We start from the raw sequence: 17,450 nt of genomic DNA, 5'->3' as shown, positions 1-17,450 counted from the left end.
GAATGGTAATAGCTCACACTTACTAAATTCTTGCTCTATGATAAACCCTGTTCTAAGCACTTTACAGGAGTAGCTCATTTCCTGCTCAAAATGACCCTATGAGGTAGATACTTCATTATCCTTATTCTATAGATAAGTTAACCAGGATATAGACAAATTAGAAATTTAGGCCATACAACTAGTGAGTTAAGAGCTGGAAAAAAACATCATAGCTTCTCACAGGATATTTTTTCCCTAACAAATCGATGAGTTAACAAATATTAAATTGTTTTGTAAATTGGAAGAAGCTAGAGACTTGAAAGGGGACTTTGTTATTACTTTTGTGAGTTAGAGGCCTTAAACTCCAGGCCGGGGCTCTTTCCACTATTTATTTATCTCAAACTTTCCATTAAACTTTTTCCTCCTGCCTACATCTTCTTGGAGAATCCCAAAGCTAATCACACTTTCACGATGGCACGAAGACTTGGTTCAACATCTTCTATAATGTGAACTGAAAAAGCCCAGGTCTCCCTTATTTAAACAAATTATGATACATCTATGTAATGGTACATTATGTAGACATTAAAACAGAAGTAGCTTTCTATATTCTGATACAGGAAGATCTCCAAGATATATTGTCAAGTGTAAAGAACAAGGTACAGAACTTTGCATAGAATATTCAACAATTTGTGTGATAAAGGAATGTGTGTGTGTGTGTGTGTGTGCGCACACACGCACATGCACATGCATGCAAAAAAAGACACAAACCTTGGAAAAGATACACAAAAAACTGGTATCACAGGTTGCCCCCAGGAAGGGGTTCTGGAGGAGAACGCCAGGCTGGGGGAGAGAAATACAATGGAAGCCTTCTACTGTACATTCATTTGGTCCTTTTAAAAGTTATGCCATATGAATGTAGTATTTATTCAAAACATAAATACAATCTCACTGTCAAAAAGTTAATTTAACTGGATGCCATGAGGGGAAAATTATGATTTAGCCAAGACTTAAAACAGAAATTCCAATCTAGGCTGACCTCCCTCATTCTTTTTTTTTTTTTAAGGTTTATTTACTTTTGAGAGAAAGAGAGACACAGCACAAGTAGGGAAGCGGCAGAGAGACGGAGACACAGAATCTGAAGCAGGCTCCAGCCTCTGCGATGTCAGCACAGAACCCGACATGGGGCTCGAGCCCACAAACCGCGAGATCATGACCTGAGCTGAAGTCAGACGCTTAACCGTCTGAGCCACTCAGGCGCCCCTGACCTCCCTTATTGTGATACAGAAGGTCGCAGTCTCAGGATTCAAGAAGACGAACCCAAGGGCACTAATTTTGTTATCAGTGAGGCTTCAGAGCACAATGAGAATACTCTGGCGGCCCGTGTGTGCGCAGTGCTCGCGGCCCTTCCCTCAGTCCTCTGAGGGTCTGACAGGTCAGTCCTAGGAAGGAAGCAGGGCAGTGGTGAAAAGACCTGTGCCCTCACGGGGGCGAGGGCTTTCACTGGCGTGTCTGCTCAGCAAACACGTAGTGAGCGTAAGACACAGGGTTTGCCACAGGGAGTAAGTCAATCCCCATCCTCACCCTTAGGGGCTTTAAAACCTAGTAGGGACACAGAAGAATAAACTGTCACACAGAAATCAATTAGAAGTAAAGATATCGGGTAAAGATATCTGGGCTGACAGCCCAGAGCCTGGAGGCTGCTTCAGATTCTGTGTCTCCCTCTCTCTCTGCCCCTCCCCCACTTGCATTCTGTCTCTCTCCCCAAAACAAATTAACATTAAAAAAAAATAGAACTCATGCATCCCCACTGCTAACCGCCCCCCACAAAGGCATCCAAACCCCTCTTTCCACAGTCTTCCCCTTCTGAGTAAATAAAACCTCCACCTTCCTAGGGGCTTAGACCAAAAATAGGGGAATAATAATTACATCTCTTATTTTCCTTCCTGCCTGCATCACTGAGTCCCGCCTATGCTGCTTCCAGAGTATATTCCTGAGCGGAGCGCTTCTTTCCGTTTCTGGTCCACAGTCCGGCAGAGGGGCAGGCCACCACCATCTCACCCTCAGACGGATGCAGGATGGCTTAGGTGGCTCCCGTTTCCACTCTTGCCCTCCTGTAGGATTCAGGGTCCACAGAACGGCCAGAGTGATCCTTGCAAAGCAAACACTGACACACCTCCCCTTACCTAAAACCTTCCCACTGCGCTTGGGACAAACCACTCGCCAGGGCCTAAACAACCTTGCATGACATGGCCTTGGCCACACCGTCCGATACTCGTGCCTTTGTGCTCACGAGGCTTCCCGCCATCTCTTGGGTGTGCCGGGCAACTTCCTGACTCACAACCTGTGTCATGGGTGCCCCTCGATCCATTCGTCTTATCTCACCAAAGTGACTGAAATGCCACCTCTGACACTATCTGATGGGACTACTCCCCCAGCTGCAGAGCCCATCCCCCACAATCTTATCACCCTTTCTATTTTCTTTGCAGCCCCCACAACACAGGAGTTTAGCTTACATATTTATTTGTGTTTATGTTGGCACGTGCCCCTACCGGATTATAAGCTCCATGCGTGCAGAGATTTTTATCTTGTCACTGTAGCCCCAGGCACTAAGCCGGTTGCTGGTACAGGCAGGTGCCCCATTCAAATTTGTTGCATAAATGAAGGAGTAAATTCTAGATGTTGAGCCGGGTTTCCTCCATGTGGCCCAGCTCTGGCCTGTTCTGAGTCTTACTTTAGCTTCTAGGTCTGTGGGCAGGACACACGCTGTTCTCCTGAATCTACCTCCAATACTATTCCTGCTTGGACAGTTCAGCCACATGCTAACTGAACAACTGTGGGTGGGTTTCCCACCCTCCCTGAGCCTTGGTTTCCACCCCTGTAAAATGGGTGCAACAATGTCCACCTTCTAAGTCTCCTGTAAGAATCAGATGATTTACGCAAAGTGCTTAGGATGACACCTGGAACTTATCTGGAGCCTCAGTAAACTGAAAACCAACCCATGGTGAGAGCTAACATCCTCTGGGTACTTGCTATGTCTCAGGCACTATTTGAAGTACTTTATACTCACTGGACACCCTATGCATTAGGTAATCTTGCTACCCCATGTCCCACGTGAGGAAATAGATCTAGAACTGGAGTACTTGGTCAGGTTCACATACTGTGAAATGGGAGGCTTAGCATTCCAGTCACCCTGATACTAAGCCCCCCACAATGGCGGCTGCTATATTTACTCACAGTCATTCATTCTTTCAACAGATGTTCACTCATTCAACTGACATTCATGCACTCAACACAACGTCTAAGTGTGGACTGAGTGCTGAACACCATTCTAAGTTCTGGCATATAGCTGCCACCATGACCCAGTCCCCACTCTTCATGTTCTCAATAAACAAGTAAAAGACAAAGACTGTAGAGAAAACTAATACAGGAGAGGGGAGGAATTTTACTCAGGGAGACATCTGGGAAGGTGATATCTAAGCACAGACTTGAAGAAGGAATACAGACCAGCCATATGGATATCAGAGAGCAGCAATCTTGGCAGGGAGGTACTAACAGTCAGACATGGGTTATTTTCAGGTACACCAGTGAGGCCAGCACAGCTGGAAGCAGAGGAGGACAGGAAAGCAAATAGTAGAAGTGAGGGCAGAGAGACTGGAGGGGGAGCTAGTAAGGGTCTTGTAGGAGCCACCATGGCAACTTGGGTTCCCACCTGGAGAGAGACGGGCAGCCACCGGACGATTCTAAGGAGAGGGGTGCCATGACCTGACTAACATATTAACAAGATCGCGCAGACTTCTGTGTCGACCGTGGGCTGAAGAAATAAGTGCAGAAACAGGGAGACTGGCTGGGAAGCTCCTGCAGCGGACCAGGCAAGTGCCAATGATAATTTGCACCAGGACGGGAGCAGTGGAGGTGGTGAGATGTGGTCAGAGCCCCGTGTGTTTTGAAGACAGTTGATGGGCTTTGCATTTGGATTGGACAGAGGTACAGAGAAAGAAGAGTTAAGGGTGCCCCTAAGTGCTTTGGCCTGAGGTCCTGCACTGGATGCGATGGTGTACTTTGTGCCATGCAGAGAATGTTAAAATCCCATTCGGGTCTGACTTGGAACACTTGCAAACAGGGCTGCACACCCTCTAAGCAAGTACATCATATTAATATATTCCTTCCCAAAATAACCCCCAGCCTGACAGTGCCCCGGTGAGGACGGAAACCTTACTCGCAAATAATTTGCAAAGCTGACTCACTGGGGTTCAGAGACGTGGATTTTAACGACTGTGTTTCCATTTTTTCCCCGGGGATGAACATGGCAACAAAAACAAGGGAGACCAGGGACATGCCATTTATGAGCACAGAACTCCAGTGACCCCTGAGAACCCCACCTGGGACAGCGCACTCATTGTTCTGAGCTTTCCCATATTGCAGAATGTTCGTGGGCAACCCAGAAGATTATCAGCTCTTGGCAAAAGGGGCCAAACACGAGGAAGAGTGATAAGGTGATGAGGAGAGTGGAGAGCACGTCACTGGAGAAACGGTCAAAGGGACTCAGCATCCTGAGCCTAGACACGAGAAGGCTCAGGAGAAATGTGAGAGCTTCCGCTGTGTCATGCTTTAACTCAATCACACACGACCAAGTGGTGGAAGATACAGGGAATTTAGAAAGTACTTCTGTAAGGGATTAGTGAACTGGGGAACCTCTGGAGATACGGCTTCCATCACCCACCCTTCCAACAATTCTTTAAGTCTAGCTTGGCCTATAAACCGAGATCGTACCTTGTTTCCACCCATCATCACCTTCCTCATGTCTGTCCATTCCTGCTTACTCAGCCTGAATTCCATGGTCCATCATTTGAAATAGCCATCACATCCTCAACTCCTTGACCCACTGACCCACCTGCCTTCATCCTATGTGCCTGGCAAACCCCAACCCTGGTTAGATCCTGACCTGCCTCACACATGCACCACAGAGCTCAGCTTGGCTGGAGAAAAACCCGAACTACATTGACCGGTGTCACTTGAAATTCATGACCACCAATCTCAAGTGGGCTTTGGGGCCTCCAGGCAACCATTCTATTGTTCCCTGGTTTGTTCCACGTCCTGCTCTCCGCGAGGACGATTTCATACGACTTCCCCGTCTTCAAATCCCCTTATCCTCCTTCTCAGCTGATGACCTTGCTTCCTACTCCACTGAGAAAGCAGAAGCAATCTGGAGAGGAATCCACGTGTTCCCTCCACATGCATCGACCTCCCGGCTTCTGTGCCCACACACTGTCTGCCCCCATTTTCCTGAGGACATACTGTCGTGCTCCCACCTGAGGCCAATCCCTCCAATCACCGATCAGTTCCCCACCCCGCTCCTACCTGCACGAGAATGTTGCTTCAGCAAGTTTCATCTCTGGCCCCTGCCCGCCAGTTTTCCCCTCTCTGCTGGAACATCTCATTAACATGCGGTTAAAAGGAAAACTACACCCCGGCACACCCATCTACACTCATTGTCTCCACTTATTCTTCTCTCCTAAGCCCCTTCCAGGAGCTGCCTCCCCCACTGTGCCCTTGAAACAGCTCCTGTCAGGTAACCAGAGGGCTCCACATTGCTAAATCCACCAACTCTCGGGCCTCGTCTCCGTCTGAACACAGGTGGTCACCACTTCCCTCCTTCACCTGCTTTCCAGCTCTGAGTGGTGGGTCTGCTCCTGCCTCGCTGGCTGATCCTTACCATCTTCCCAACCCCCTCAAGACTGGGGGGCTCCCGGCCTCAGCCCTTGAGCCTATTTCTTTGGCCTCTATACACTTCCCAGGTGATCCCGTCTTGTGTCCTGGCTTCAAGTTTCACCTATGTACTGATGACATCTAGACTTACATCCAAGCTCTGAGCTCTCCTCCGAGTGCTAGACCCATATGTCCGACTGCCTGCTTCACCTCTTCACGAGGGAGTCTTACAGACAATTCAAGGTTAACATACCCAAAACTGAATTCGTAACATTGGCCTCTTTCCTCCCCAAATCCTCTTCCTGGGGCGCCTGGGTGGCTCAGTCAGTTAAGCGTCCGACTTTGGCTCACGTCATGATCTCACCACTCGTTGAGTTCAAGCCCCGCTTCAGGCTCTGTGCTGACAGCTCAGAGCCTGGAGCCTGCTTCAGATTCTGTGTCTCCCTCTCTCTCTCTCTGCACCCCCCAAGGAAATAAACATTAAAAAAAACCCACCCTATTCTTCCCAAAGACTTCCTACCTCAGAAAAAACAACAACGTAAACAAAAACAAAAAACCCACAACAACACCACACCACAGTCCTTGCCGTTGCTCAGGCCAGAAAACGTTAGCATCATTTTTTATTTCTGTCCCTCACCCACCCACATTACAATACATCTCTAAGGCCTGTTTTTTCTACTTCTAAAATATGTCCAAAACTCCTAAAACTACCACTACCTCTCACCGTGTCTTGTCACAAACCTGGTGCAAACCAGATCACCTCACCCTATCAGCGCAAGATGCCGTAACGTCCCCAGATCCACTGACAACAGAAGGCCTTTCAGGCTGCAAATCGGGCCAGTTCTTACAACACACCAGTAACTTCCCATCTTAGAGAAAAGCCCAAGTCCCAACCCTGCCCCACAAGGCCCTCTGGATCCAAGCTCAGTGACCTCTTTCTAGCTTCATTTTCTACTCATTGACGTGGCCCCGGCCACGTTGACATCCTGTCTTATCTTCCAAGAAGCCAAGCCCAGTCGTCCCTCGGGGCCTTTACAGCTGCTGTTCCCTCTGCCAGAGAGCTGTCTCTGTCCACTTTGTTCACCCCTAAGTGCCTGGCACACAGCAGGTGCTCCAGAAATATTTGTTGGGAAAATAAACGCACGAGTGAATGGAAGCACACAAGCAGGAGAAAAACGGCCACTTTGGGAAGTTACGGTAGAAAAACCTTCAAGCATCAGGCATTCCTCCATCGACCCTTCCATCTGTCCAACAAGCTTGCTTGCCTAGTGTGCACAAGCTTCTGCGCCAAGTGCTGGCACTCACATGTACATGTGGTTCTTGCATCAAGGAGCTTCAAGGAGCTTCCCCGCAAGGAACTCCCCTCAGGGAAGAGACAGAAATGTCAGTAAGTGGTTACAGCACAAAATGCTAAGTGATGTAACAGAGGGAAACAGAAGGTCTGACGTGGGCCCAGGGGAGGCCACTATTTGGTTCTAATAGATGTGTGGTGGGCAGTGTGGGGCAGGAGTGACAACTTGTTGACTTTCAACCATAATTTCCAGCTCATGCATCTGTAATACAACAAACAGATCGTGCAGAAACAGCTTGTACTAAAGCTGCTGCGTGTTTGGGGTTGGAGACTCTCTGAGACGTTGGAACTCTGCCTTCCTGAAGTCTGCATCCGCCACGCCCAGTCTCTCTTCCTACCTTCTGGCACGAACCCCAAGACGGCTTCCTTCTCCCAGAATCCTTGCCACCCTCACGGTGCTAGGCAAGGCTCCAAGGCTGGCAGAATGGGGGTGGGGGATCAGGAGTCCCGGCAGGTACCCCTCTGTCCCTCAGCTCTCTCCTCCGTCACCCACTTTGTACATGTGGCTGCTCAAGCAAGGCTCCTCTTCTCCAGAAGGGCCACCCAAGAAGATAACCCCCTCCCCCCGAGCAGCCTGCAGCCAATGGCGGGAAGAGAATGCGGCCCCCCTGCCCAGATGGGATCCCTCCGGGGTAGGATTCATGCCCCAGATCCCTGCGGGCCAGCCGAGACCAGAGTGGACCTGAGAGCACGGCCTGGCTTGGCTCTCTTCCCCTCTTCTCTCTTCTGCTTGTATCACCGTCAAGGGAACTCCTGAAGAGCCTTCCCTCAACAAAACGTATGTATCCCAAGCTCCCTCATAGGCTCTGCTTCTGGGGAACTCACCTTCCTAAGGCAATTCCAGCCTGAAAGAGGAGGAGGTCAACGACCAGCGTAAGTGTTCTACTGTGCACTGAACTATGTTCCAATTCCTCAGCTGAAGCCCTAACCCCCCAAGGTGACTATATTTGGAGACAGGGCATTCAAAGAGGAGATTATGGTTAAATGAGGTTGTAAGGGCAGGGCCCTCATCCAACGGGAACAGACAGGAAGAAAAGACACCAGGCCTGCTCTCCCATAAGGACAAAGGCCGCACACAGTGAGAAGAGAGCCACCTATAAGCCAAGGAGAATGGACTCAGGAGCAACCCTCCCCCGCCATCCCCTGCCATCTTGATCTTGGACTTCCGGCCTCCCCAGTTGTGAGAGGAGAGATTTCTATTGTTCAAGCCTAGTAAAGGTTTGCCATATGCATTGCAGGCTCCTTCAGCAGGCACCTAGAGAGCTTACGTTCCTTCCAACTCTTAGAAAATAAACACAGATTTCAAAATATTGAAGTAGAAAAAGAAAAGAAAAATAGCACTTTTGAGAACCTGCTATTTGCCTGGCATGACGTACTACTCGTTCAATACCCATCCTTCTGGGGCACCTGGGTGGCTCGGTCAGCTGAGAGTCTGACTCTGACTTGATTGCAGCTCAGGTCATGATCCCAGGGTTGTGGGATCGAGCCCTGCATTGGACTCTGCACTGAGCATAGAGCCTAAGATTCTCTTTCTCCCTCTGTCCCTCTCCCATTGGCGCGTACGTGCTCTCTCAAATAAAAAATAAAATAAAAAAACACCCACCCTCCTTCTTCTGGTAGGATTTCCTCCAAGAAACATTCCTGCCTGCACTCTGTGTCCCATCCCCACCCCACTGTGGCTCCAGGAACGGGCACATGATACAGTACCTTTAAAGTGCACTAATCACCAGGATTTCGCACATTGGGCTCTATTAACACTTGCGGCCACAAAATTCTTTGTGGTGGGGGCTGTCGTGGGCATTGTAGCATGTTTCACAGCCTCTTTGGCCCCTACTAGATGCTAGGAGCGCCCCCTAGCAGTGACAACCAGGAACGCCTCCAGATACTGTCATTAAACGTCCCCTGCTGGGGCAAAATTGCCCCTGGTCTAGAAGCCCCAAGGGTATGCGACCTCACACAAGTAAATGAGACTCAGGCCTGGGACTTGGCTAGAACTACTGGAAGGAGAAGTGTGTTCTGGGGATGCCAAGCGGAAACAGGGTCACCCTGAGCTGCTGGGGGCATCTTGCCCCCACACAGGGAGAGGCAGCCTGCGCATGAAGCCAACACAGAGTAAGGCAGAGCTGAGAGGCAGAGAAGACAGGTGGATTCGGCTGAGTTACATTCCAGTTATGTCAGCCAATTAGCTCCCTCTGGCCCTAAGCCAGTTTGGTTTGAGTCCCCGTCACAGGCATGAGTGACAGGACCCATTTTGTAAACAGGCTCTCCTGCAACCCTCAGAGCTGCCCCCTCGGGTGAGCGTGCTTATCCGAGCTCCACAGATTTCAAACTGCCTCCTCTTGTCCCTCCACTACCCGTCCACCCCCCCCCACCGTGCTTCCAATCGCCACAATGTCGTGCACGATGCATTGTTCACAGCCAGGCAGCAGGCTTGGGCCATGCCGTTTGCTGCTGGTGCCCAAGTGCCAAAACAGTGCTTGGCACCCAGCAGGTGTTCAAAATATTTGCTGCATGGCTGGATGTGGTTATATGGCTTGCTCAAGAACAGGCCTAAGGATCCGATTTCAAAGCCCGTGTGAGTTTCCCTATGGTTTTTTGCATATTTGCTCTGCTCTGCTCTAGAGGGAAAAACTAGATCCAATGATATGTGTAAGGAGGCCAATTTCAGTGCAACGTTCTAGAACATAATCACGGCCAGTTCTGTCGAGGAATGGGATGACACGTCTCAAGAAGAGCTCATGAGGATGGGGACAGGGACAACAGGGACGCTGGCCAACGTAGGATGGGTGCTGACTCCGTGTCAACCACGGAGAGGAACACTCTCATTTCATTTTCACAACCCTCCAACAGGCCACTGCCTTATCTTCACCTTGTCACCAACTAAGCAAAGCTTGGAGAATTTGAGTAACTCATACGTGGCCCCATGAGCCAGGAGCATCACGGGTCCTCTAGGTGGCATCCATGCACCAACATGGTCACCGTCCTGTCTCATGAGGGAAGGAGGGTTCTGTCACTAGAGCCATGTAAGAGGAGGAGGGATGACCCCAAATGAGGGGAGGGAGTCAACCAGAATTCTCCAAGGCAGAGGCTCGAGGAGACAAGGAACTTGCTCCCCTGAGACTAGATAATGGGGGTGCCTCATCTCCAGAGACCACTCCTGGCCCCTCGTGTTCCCCCGTCCTCATTCCTCTCCCAAACCACAGTCGAGTTCGTCATGGCCTAGCGAGGGTCAGCCCCCTGCTGGACCTGCTGGTGACCAGACCCGCCTGACTCTGAGGACCCTCAACTCCACCCAAATTCCCCCCCATAGTCATGCGTGTGAGCCCTCCCATCGGTCCCCACCCCAGCCTTGCACATTAAGCCAGCCTCTTCTTTCTCCCCAGTGGCCTCCCAGAGACAATTAGTGAAGCATCAAGAAAAGGTTTCAACAGACACCATGTGATGGGAAAAGCACAGGCTCCGGTCTGAGTTTCAGATCAACCTCATTCTTTGTCACCTCGGGCGAGCCACGAGGCCTCTCAGGGCCTCGGATTCATGGCTTGTGGACCAGGGACAACAATACGGAGCTGTGGACGTAAACGAGGTATGGTAGGTCGAGCACGGGTACGTAGCAGGAGGTGAAGAAACGGGGGTAGATTCTCGGTGTTTGCTCCTTGTCCTCCCTACGGAGTTCCCATTCAAGCTGAGGCTTCATCCCGGCTCAACCTTTCTTCCCACAATGATGAAAAAGGGAACCGGCAGCTGCCTGGGGCACACGGACCAACACCTTTTGATGGAATCTCTCTCTGGCCTAAAACCCTTCCTTCTCTTAGAAAAGGAGTATCTGTCAAACGTGTCTCTTTTCCATTCCTTCTGCTTTTTTTTTTTTTTTTTTGCACCACGCCATCAAGAGCTGCAAAGCCACATCCACTGCCTGCATTGTACGTGTGGGAGAGGTGTTGGCTGAGAGGTGAGGTGGCAAAGTCTCACGTGACACACTGGCAATTTGGGGAGTCAGGACTTGTGGGGCCACGGCACCCTGACCCCGGCTACAGTGTGGACTTCCCTGTACCGTCTGCCTGGGTTCAGAGCCTTCTTATGGGGCAGCCTTGGGGTGTCAGTGCCATGGCCAGATAAATGGCAAGTATATGTCACAGGCCACAAATCCTGGGGCCGGGGCTGACTCCATCTAACTAGAATAGGCAAGAGGACTGGCATTAGAAACTGGCTTGGCCCAGGGGCTTAGCAACAGTGCCTCATGGACCCTGGCCATTGATGCCAATCCGGGGGCCAGCCAGTCACTGACCTGTGGTCAAACAGTCATGGACTTACAGAGCCACTGCCAGCATGCCCCTACTCAGATCTGCTCGGCATGATGGAAGGATCGTGACGTGGTGGAGCTGGTTCCAACCTGAGCTCGAGCTCTGTGTAAGCTCTCAATCCATCCCCCATCCAAGACCCCCGAGAGTGGAGAAATGGAATAAGGGTGCATGTGGGAGCGCCCGGAACATTGGGGGACCACAGAAAATGGCAGCCCTCACGCCACTCTGCCGTCGCCGTACTTCTCTGGAGTACGGAGTTCCCGTTCGTTACCACCTGGAAGTGGCCTTGGGCACAAGGGAAGTATCAGCACCTCCCCTGCCTCACCGGATACCACAGACTTTCCTGAGCGCCACATGCGCGTTTTCAGGATGGCTTCCTGCCCCAGCCTTGTGAAAGTCGGCTCCGAAATAGCATCAGTTCTAACTTACTCCTTGGAGCGGATGTGAGGCCGAGTGTAAAGGAAGGGGGTGGGCACCTTTTTAAGTAGGATTTCTAGAGCCCTCAGGAGTGGAAAGATTTTCTGGGTCCTTTCCCATTCAGGTCAATGCAACATGGAGATGTGTTGAGCACTTACCATGTATGGGTAAGTATATGGGCGTCCGGATAATGAGGAGAAGGATGGTAAGTAAGTAATACGGTAAATAATAATAGCTTCTACTTACTGAGTTCCTGCTAATGTGCTATTCTGCCTCCATTCGTTTTCTCTAGTCCCTGTAACATTTCCTGCGTCTTACAGAGGAGAAAATTGAGGTTCAAATACATCAAACGACTTGGCCAAAGGCACTAGAAAGTGGAACACTCGTGAGTCAAGTTCAGACATGAATGCTGCAGATTCCACTTCTGCACTAACACCTCCGCATCTCCCGAGAAGTTACAAGCGAAGAGACAGGGAAAACATTTGGGGAGGTTTCTTGATAAATCAATCTGATCTCAGAGAACTCTTCACAGGACAGAAATGAGCGAGGCACGAAGCTCAGGAGGTAAAGTGGATCTGACCCGAGAGGGCCCAGATGGGAAATCTCAACATGAACTGCTTGACACGTACCATCCTGTATTTGTAATATGAGAGATTTGAAATAACCTAAATGTCTATCCATAGGAGACTGGCTTAATAAGTTATCATTCAGACCCATAAGAAAACACTGTCTGAGCTCCCACGTTTTGAAAAGCAGATCTATATGGACATACGTGGAAGAGTCTCTAAGGCACTCTAAGGCTCTTCTCCACTTGCTCCGGCGGCCAGATCCATTTCCTCCCTTCCTGTCCTGCTCCGAGCCCTGGGACCCGGTCCTCCTGGACTGCCCCCAAAAGGCTCCTGGTGTTTCTGGCTTCTACTTGGGTTTGACCAATGAGAGGCACTGACAGTGGGTTGGAGGGTGTGAGGAGAGAGAAGCCAGGGTATTTCCCCCCTACTCCCTCCCTGTTTGGACAATACAGTCGACGCAGCCCAGTCCACACAGCCCTCCACAACTCGGCCCATTGTCCGTGGCTTCGCTTCTCCTTGGCCTCAGGTGCCCTATTTCCTCCCCTTCTTCTCCTGGCATTAAAATCTCTCCAGCTGGACTGTCTGAGCGGAGTTCTGTTGCCTTCTGGGATCCTGACTTTGATACATATTGTGAGCATTACAGAGGGGATCCCCAAGCAGAGATGTCCCACTAACCTCCCAAGAACCTTTCCGATCAGCTTCACCAATAACGTCCCCACGAGTCCACCAATGGCGAATATGGACACCGTCACAGACCAGAGCAGGGTCAGAGTGTCTTGGTCTATTGGATGTCCGTGCCTTCTTTCCCACGATTCATTGTAGAAGGACTTGATGTACTGAAAAGAAACAACGAAACGTGTTATTCCATTCTGCTGCTCGTTATAAACGAACACAGCTTTTACAGAGCATTTTGTGCATGCGAGGCACTTTGCTAAGTTCTGTTTGAGCTTTATTTCATTGAACCTTTCCAACAAATTGTGTGGAGGGGCCCTACTTTTAACCTCGTTTTGCAGATAGGGACACTGAAGCTCAGAGAGACAAAGTGACGTGCTCAGTAAGTGGCAAACCTGAAAGCCAAACTCAAATCTGACCCCAAACCTAGGGTAACCGATTATACCTGGGCTTCTCCCACTTTGGTGCACAGCAGAACCAACTGGGAAGTGTGTTAACAACACACATATCTGAGATAAGAGGAAATCTTTGCCTTTGAGGTAGACGAAGATACAGGATGCAAAAAAAACACCACAAAAGAAAAACAAAATGCTCATTTGGGTTTTGTCTAAATTAAAGTGTTTTATTCTTCAAAGGATACTTTAAAAAAAATGAAAAGGCAAGCCACAGACTGAGATAACATATTTGCAACACATAAACTATAAAGGACTTATATCCACAACACACAGAGAACTCTAACAAGTCAATATGACAAACAACCCAATTAATTGAGCAAAAGACTTGAACTGACTCAGAGAAGATTCAAATGACCAGTAAGTTAATGACATGATGCTCAATGTCATTAGTCAACAGGCAAATGCAAATTAAAACCCCAACAAGATACTATTTTGCATCCTCTAGATCCCCATCATTGTCTTGTGATTTGGTGGGTTTCAGATGGTGACGGGGTGATTCTGATGTTCACCAAAGACTGGGGTCATGGCACTAAGCTCCTCAAGGAGTTCCATCCCCAAGATGTTCATAGCTATCCACTGACACCAGATACCGGAGCCAGCATACGTCACCGCAGAATAAACACAGGTTCGGGACACACAGACCACAGCGTGAATCCCAGCACAACAAAGTACTAACGATTTAAGCCAGCTGGACCTTGGCTTCCTCATCTACAAAATGGGAATGATGACACTCATGTCTCAGGGCTGTTGGGAGGGTCACGCACGAGTTTGGAGCAGTGCCCAGGGCTTGGGCAAAGCTCACACAATCCCCAGGAAGCTCAAGTCTACCAGGTCTGGTAAAACCAAGTAGTGATCAGCAGTAGGCTCTCATGCACTGTGTTGAGATTAGACAACCATCTTGGAAAACAGTTTGGCATCATCTAGCAAAGTTGAAGATGCCCCTAACCTACAACCCAGCAAATCCATTTCTAGAAAGTTCCTCCAAAAAACTCCTTCCCACCTGCCCGAGGACATATCTACCCAAATGTCCACATAGCATTGCTTATAATAGCCCCAAAAGGGAAACAACCGATGCCCACCAGCAGAATGGATAAACAAATCGTGGAAGAATCATCATATGAAACCCCACGGCCACAAACACGAACGAACTATAGCGACATGCAAACACATACAGTTAAACCTCACAAAATACAACATTGAACAAAATAAGCCAGAAACAAAACAGTACGTACAGTATGACACCATATTTCTATCCAAAAATATACAAAATATAAACGTTTTGGGGGGGATTACATATAGATTATAAAATACAAAGGAAAACAAAGAAATAATTGTTGCAAATGTCAGGTCAGTGGTCGCTCCTGGGGGCGGGGTGGAGAGATGATCTGGGAGGGGCATCTGGCAGGATCTTCTATTCTTAATCTTATTCTTAGCTGGGTGCTAGATTTCTAATCATCCTCTAAACTCTGTGTGTGTGTGTGTGTGTGTGTGTGTGTGTGTGTGCAATGCATACGTGTGCATCTTATATACTCTTTTTAAGCATAATGCATTCCACCAATCTAAAACTTTTTTTTTTAACAGTGGTAAAGTATTCCAGGCAGAGGGAAAAGCCAGGAGGGCATGGCAGAAAAAAATCCATAGAATTGAAAAGAGGCCAGTGGGGGTGGAATGGGATGAGGAAGGGAAGGAAGGGCTGCCTGGAGTTGGAGGGGCAGGAAAGGGCAGGTCATTTGGGACCTTAGAGGTCATGGTAATCAGTTTGCTTGTTGCCTGGACTTTGTGTTTGTGTGTGTGTGTGTGTGTGTGTGTGTGTGTGTGTGTGTGTTGGCCCGAGTGGAATGGGAAGCTATTGGAGGGTTTCAAGTGAGGGGAGGACATGGAGTGGTTTACATTTTCAGCGGACTGCTCTGCTTCAGAGTCGCCAGGGACCTGGAAGGAAGCTAGGGAGGAAGCTGGCTCTCTGTTGAGAGGCACCCCAACAGTCCCAAGATCTCGGTGGCCTGGACCCAGCAGTGAAGGTGGAGAGAAGGGGGTGGATCCGAGATATGTTTTGAGAGTAGGATGGACAAGACCAACTGGGGACTGGCCCCACATCCTGGTAGGGAGGGTTCTAGACACGCCTAAGAGGAACGGAGAAGACTGCAAGGTTTCTGGCCTAGGCAAAGGGGCTGATGGCAGGAGATGAGGGAAGCATCCTATCCCTATGTGATATCTATTCTCTTCCCATGTGATATCTACACTCTTCCCGGCGTTACTGGTTGAATTGTGACATGCCCCCCCCCCCCACGTTCATAAGTGGAAGCCCTAACCCCCAGGACCTCAGGATGTGAGGTATTTGGAGACAGGGTGTGGTAGGGTCCCCTCCCAAGGAAAGAAGAGAAAAAACGCTCAAGGCAGCCTGACTGTATGCCCACGTGACAACATCCCTCACGACCTTGTAACATGAGGCCACTTAATCAGACGACATGTTTGTGTATTACCATCTATGGGAGACAAGGAAGTAAAAAATGTATAAGAAACCACACCACGTGGCGTTCAGGTCTTCCGTACGAACCCAACGGAGTGGTGCCGGCACGAATGAAGTTGCTTCCTGGAAAGAAAAGCTTCGGTGCCCCGACTATCTATCTGAGGGAGAATCCTGCTACAGGGGTCTTTACAGAGGGAATCTGGTTGAAATGAGGTTATTTGGGTGGGCCCGACCCAAAGTGACTGATGTCCTTATCAAAGGAGGAGACATGGACGCAGAGACAAGCGTGGAGGGAGAAGGACAGGCACACGCTGAAGACAGCCACCTGCAAGCCCGAGAGCCGGCCCTAGAGCAGATCCTTCCCTCACAGGCCCTGGAAGGAATGGGACTCCGCCAGCACCTTGACCTCAGGCCTCTCGCCCGCAGGGCTGTCACAGAATAACCCCCTGCTGGGTAAACCTCAGTTTCCGCCCCCTCCCTGAGAGGCTGCCTGGGGTACTTTGTTTTGGCGGCCCCAGCGGACCGCCACACTGCCTTATCTCCAAAATACTTGTCACCACTTAGACCGCTCAAGCCGATCCGATCCAGGCCACCATCCCCTCCCCTCCTGGGGCCACCATAGCATAGCAGCCGCCCCGGCGACTCACCAAGGAGCCGCGTGCTGCCCGTGGCTGGACATCAACACTGACCCCCGGTTACCGTGTACTTGGTGGCTGCCCAGCATCAGGAGCCCCCTTCTCCCTTCGGGGAGCTCCCTCCTCACAGCCCCGGCGGCACACACAGCCCAGACCTCCCTACGCGGCTTTACCACGCCAGGCGCCCGTCTCCCAGCATCCCCTGCAGCTAGCGAACGCCATGTGACCCGGGCTCAGCCAATCAGAGGCCTGGACTCTGCAGGAGGCGGGGCGCTAAGCGGCGGGGCCAGAATTCCTTTCCCAGCAGTTTAGGGTTTGGGGTTTGGGGGCAGTGGGAGCCTGGTGGCCGTGGTGTCCTGTGCCAGCCACGCGGTAGCTCACACTGGCGGCCGCTGGGCGGGGGTGGCATTGGCCAGGCTGCAGAGCTTCGGGGCCGGCTCACCAGCCCTGCCACCAGCTCTGCGAGCTGCTCCCGATTTTGGCAACAACAGTTTTAGCTTCGATCAGACAAAATTATTGTTGCTTGCAACTGCTGAAACTCTCCCAAAACACGTAAATTATCCCATTTCAGCCTCGCAACAGCCCTGGGGGCAGAAACGCTCATTTACAGACCAGGGAGCCCAGAGTTGCCAACTTGGCCAGGTGGCTAACAGGTGGATGGGGGGAGGTTGTGCAAGGCCCGCCTCACGTTGGAGCCCTAAAGGACAAGTGCACTATCCGGGCTCCCAACTTCACAGTCAAGGTGGCAATGTTAAGCAGCCAAGTACAATGGCACATTTATTGATTTAAAAGTATCTGGGGCACCTGAGTGACTCGGTTGAGCGTCTGACTTTGGCTCAGGTCATGATCTTATGGTTTGTGAGTTCAAGTGGACATTGGGCTCACTACTGTCAGCACA

At 50.2% G+C, this 17,450-nt stretch overlaps 1 protein-coding gene across 4 annotated transcripts in view; it reads right to left on the bottom strand.

Annotated features, from left to right (window-relative positions):
• SLC2A9 (solute carrier family 2 member 9) overlaps positions 1-17,450 on the bottom strand; it is a 254,087-nt gene that overhangs the window by 173,803 nt on the left and 62,834 nt on the right. For all 4 annotated transcript variants that reach the window (XM_019453701.2, XM_019453703.2, XM_019453702.2 and 1 more), the window contains one exon: positions 12,999-13,159. In XM_019453701.2, the coding sequence (XP_019309246.2) occupies positions 12,999-13,159 (161 nt within the window). The remainder of the gene's footprint in view (positions 1-12,998; positions 13,160-17,450) is intronic.

The sequence above is a fragment of the Panthera pardus genome, unplaced genomic scaffold (assembly GCF_024362965.1).
Source record: "Panthera pardus isolate Hobbes unplaced genomic scaffold, ASM2436296v1 HiC_scaffold_13, whole genome shotgun sequence".
Classification (NCBI taxonomy): Eukaryota; Metazoa; Chordata; class Mammalia; order Carnivora; family Felidae; genus Panthera; species Panthera pardus.
Note: the sequence above shows the minus strand (reverse complement) of the source record. Positions and strands in the feature narration are given on the sequence as shown.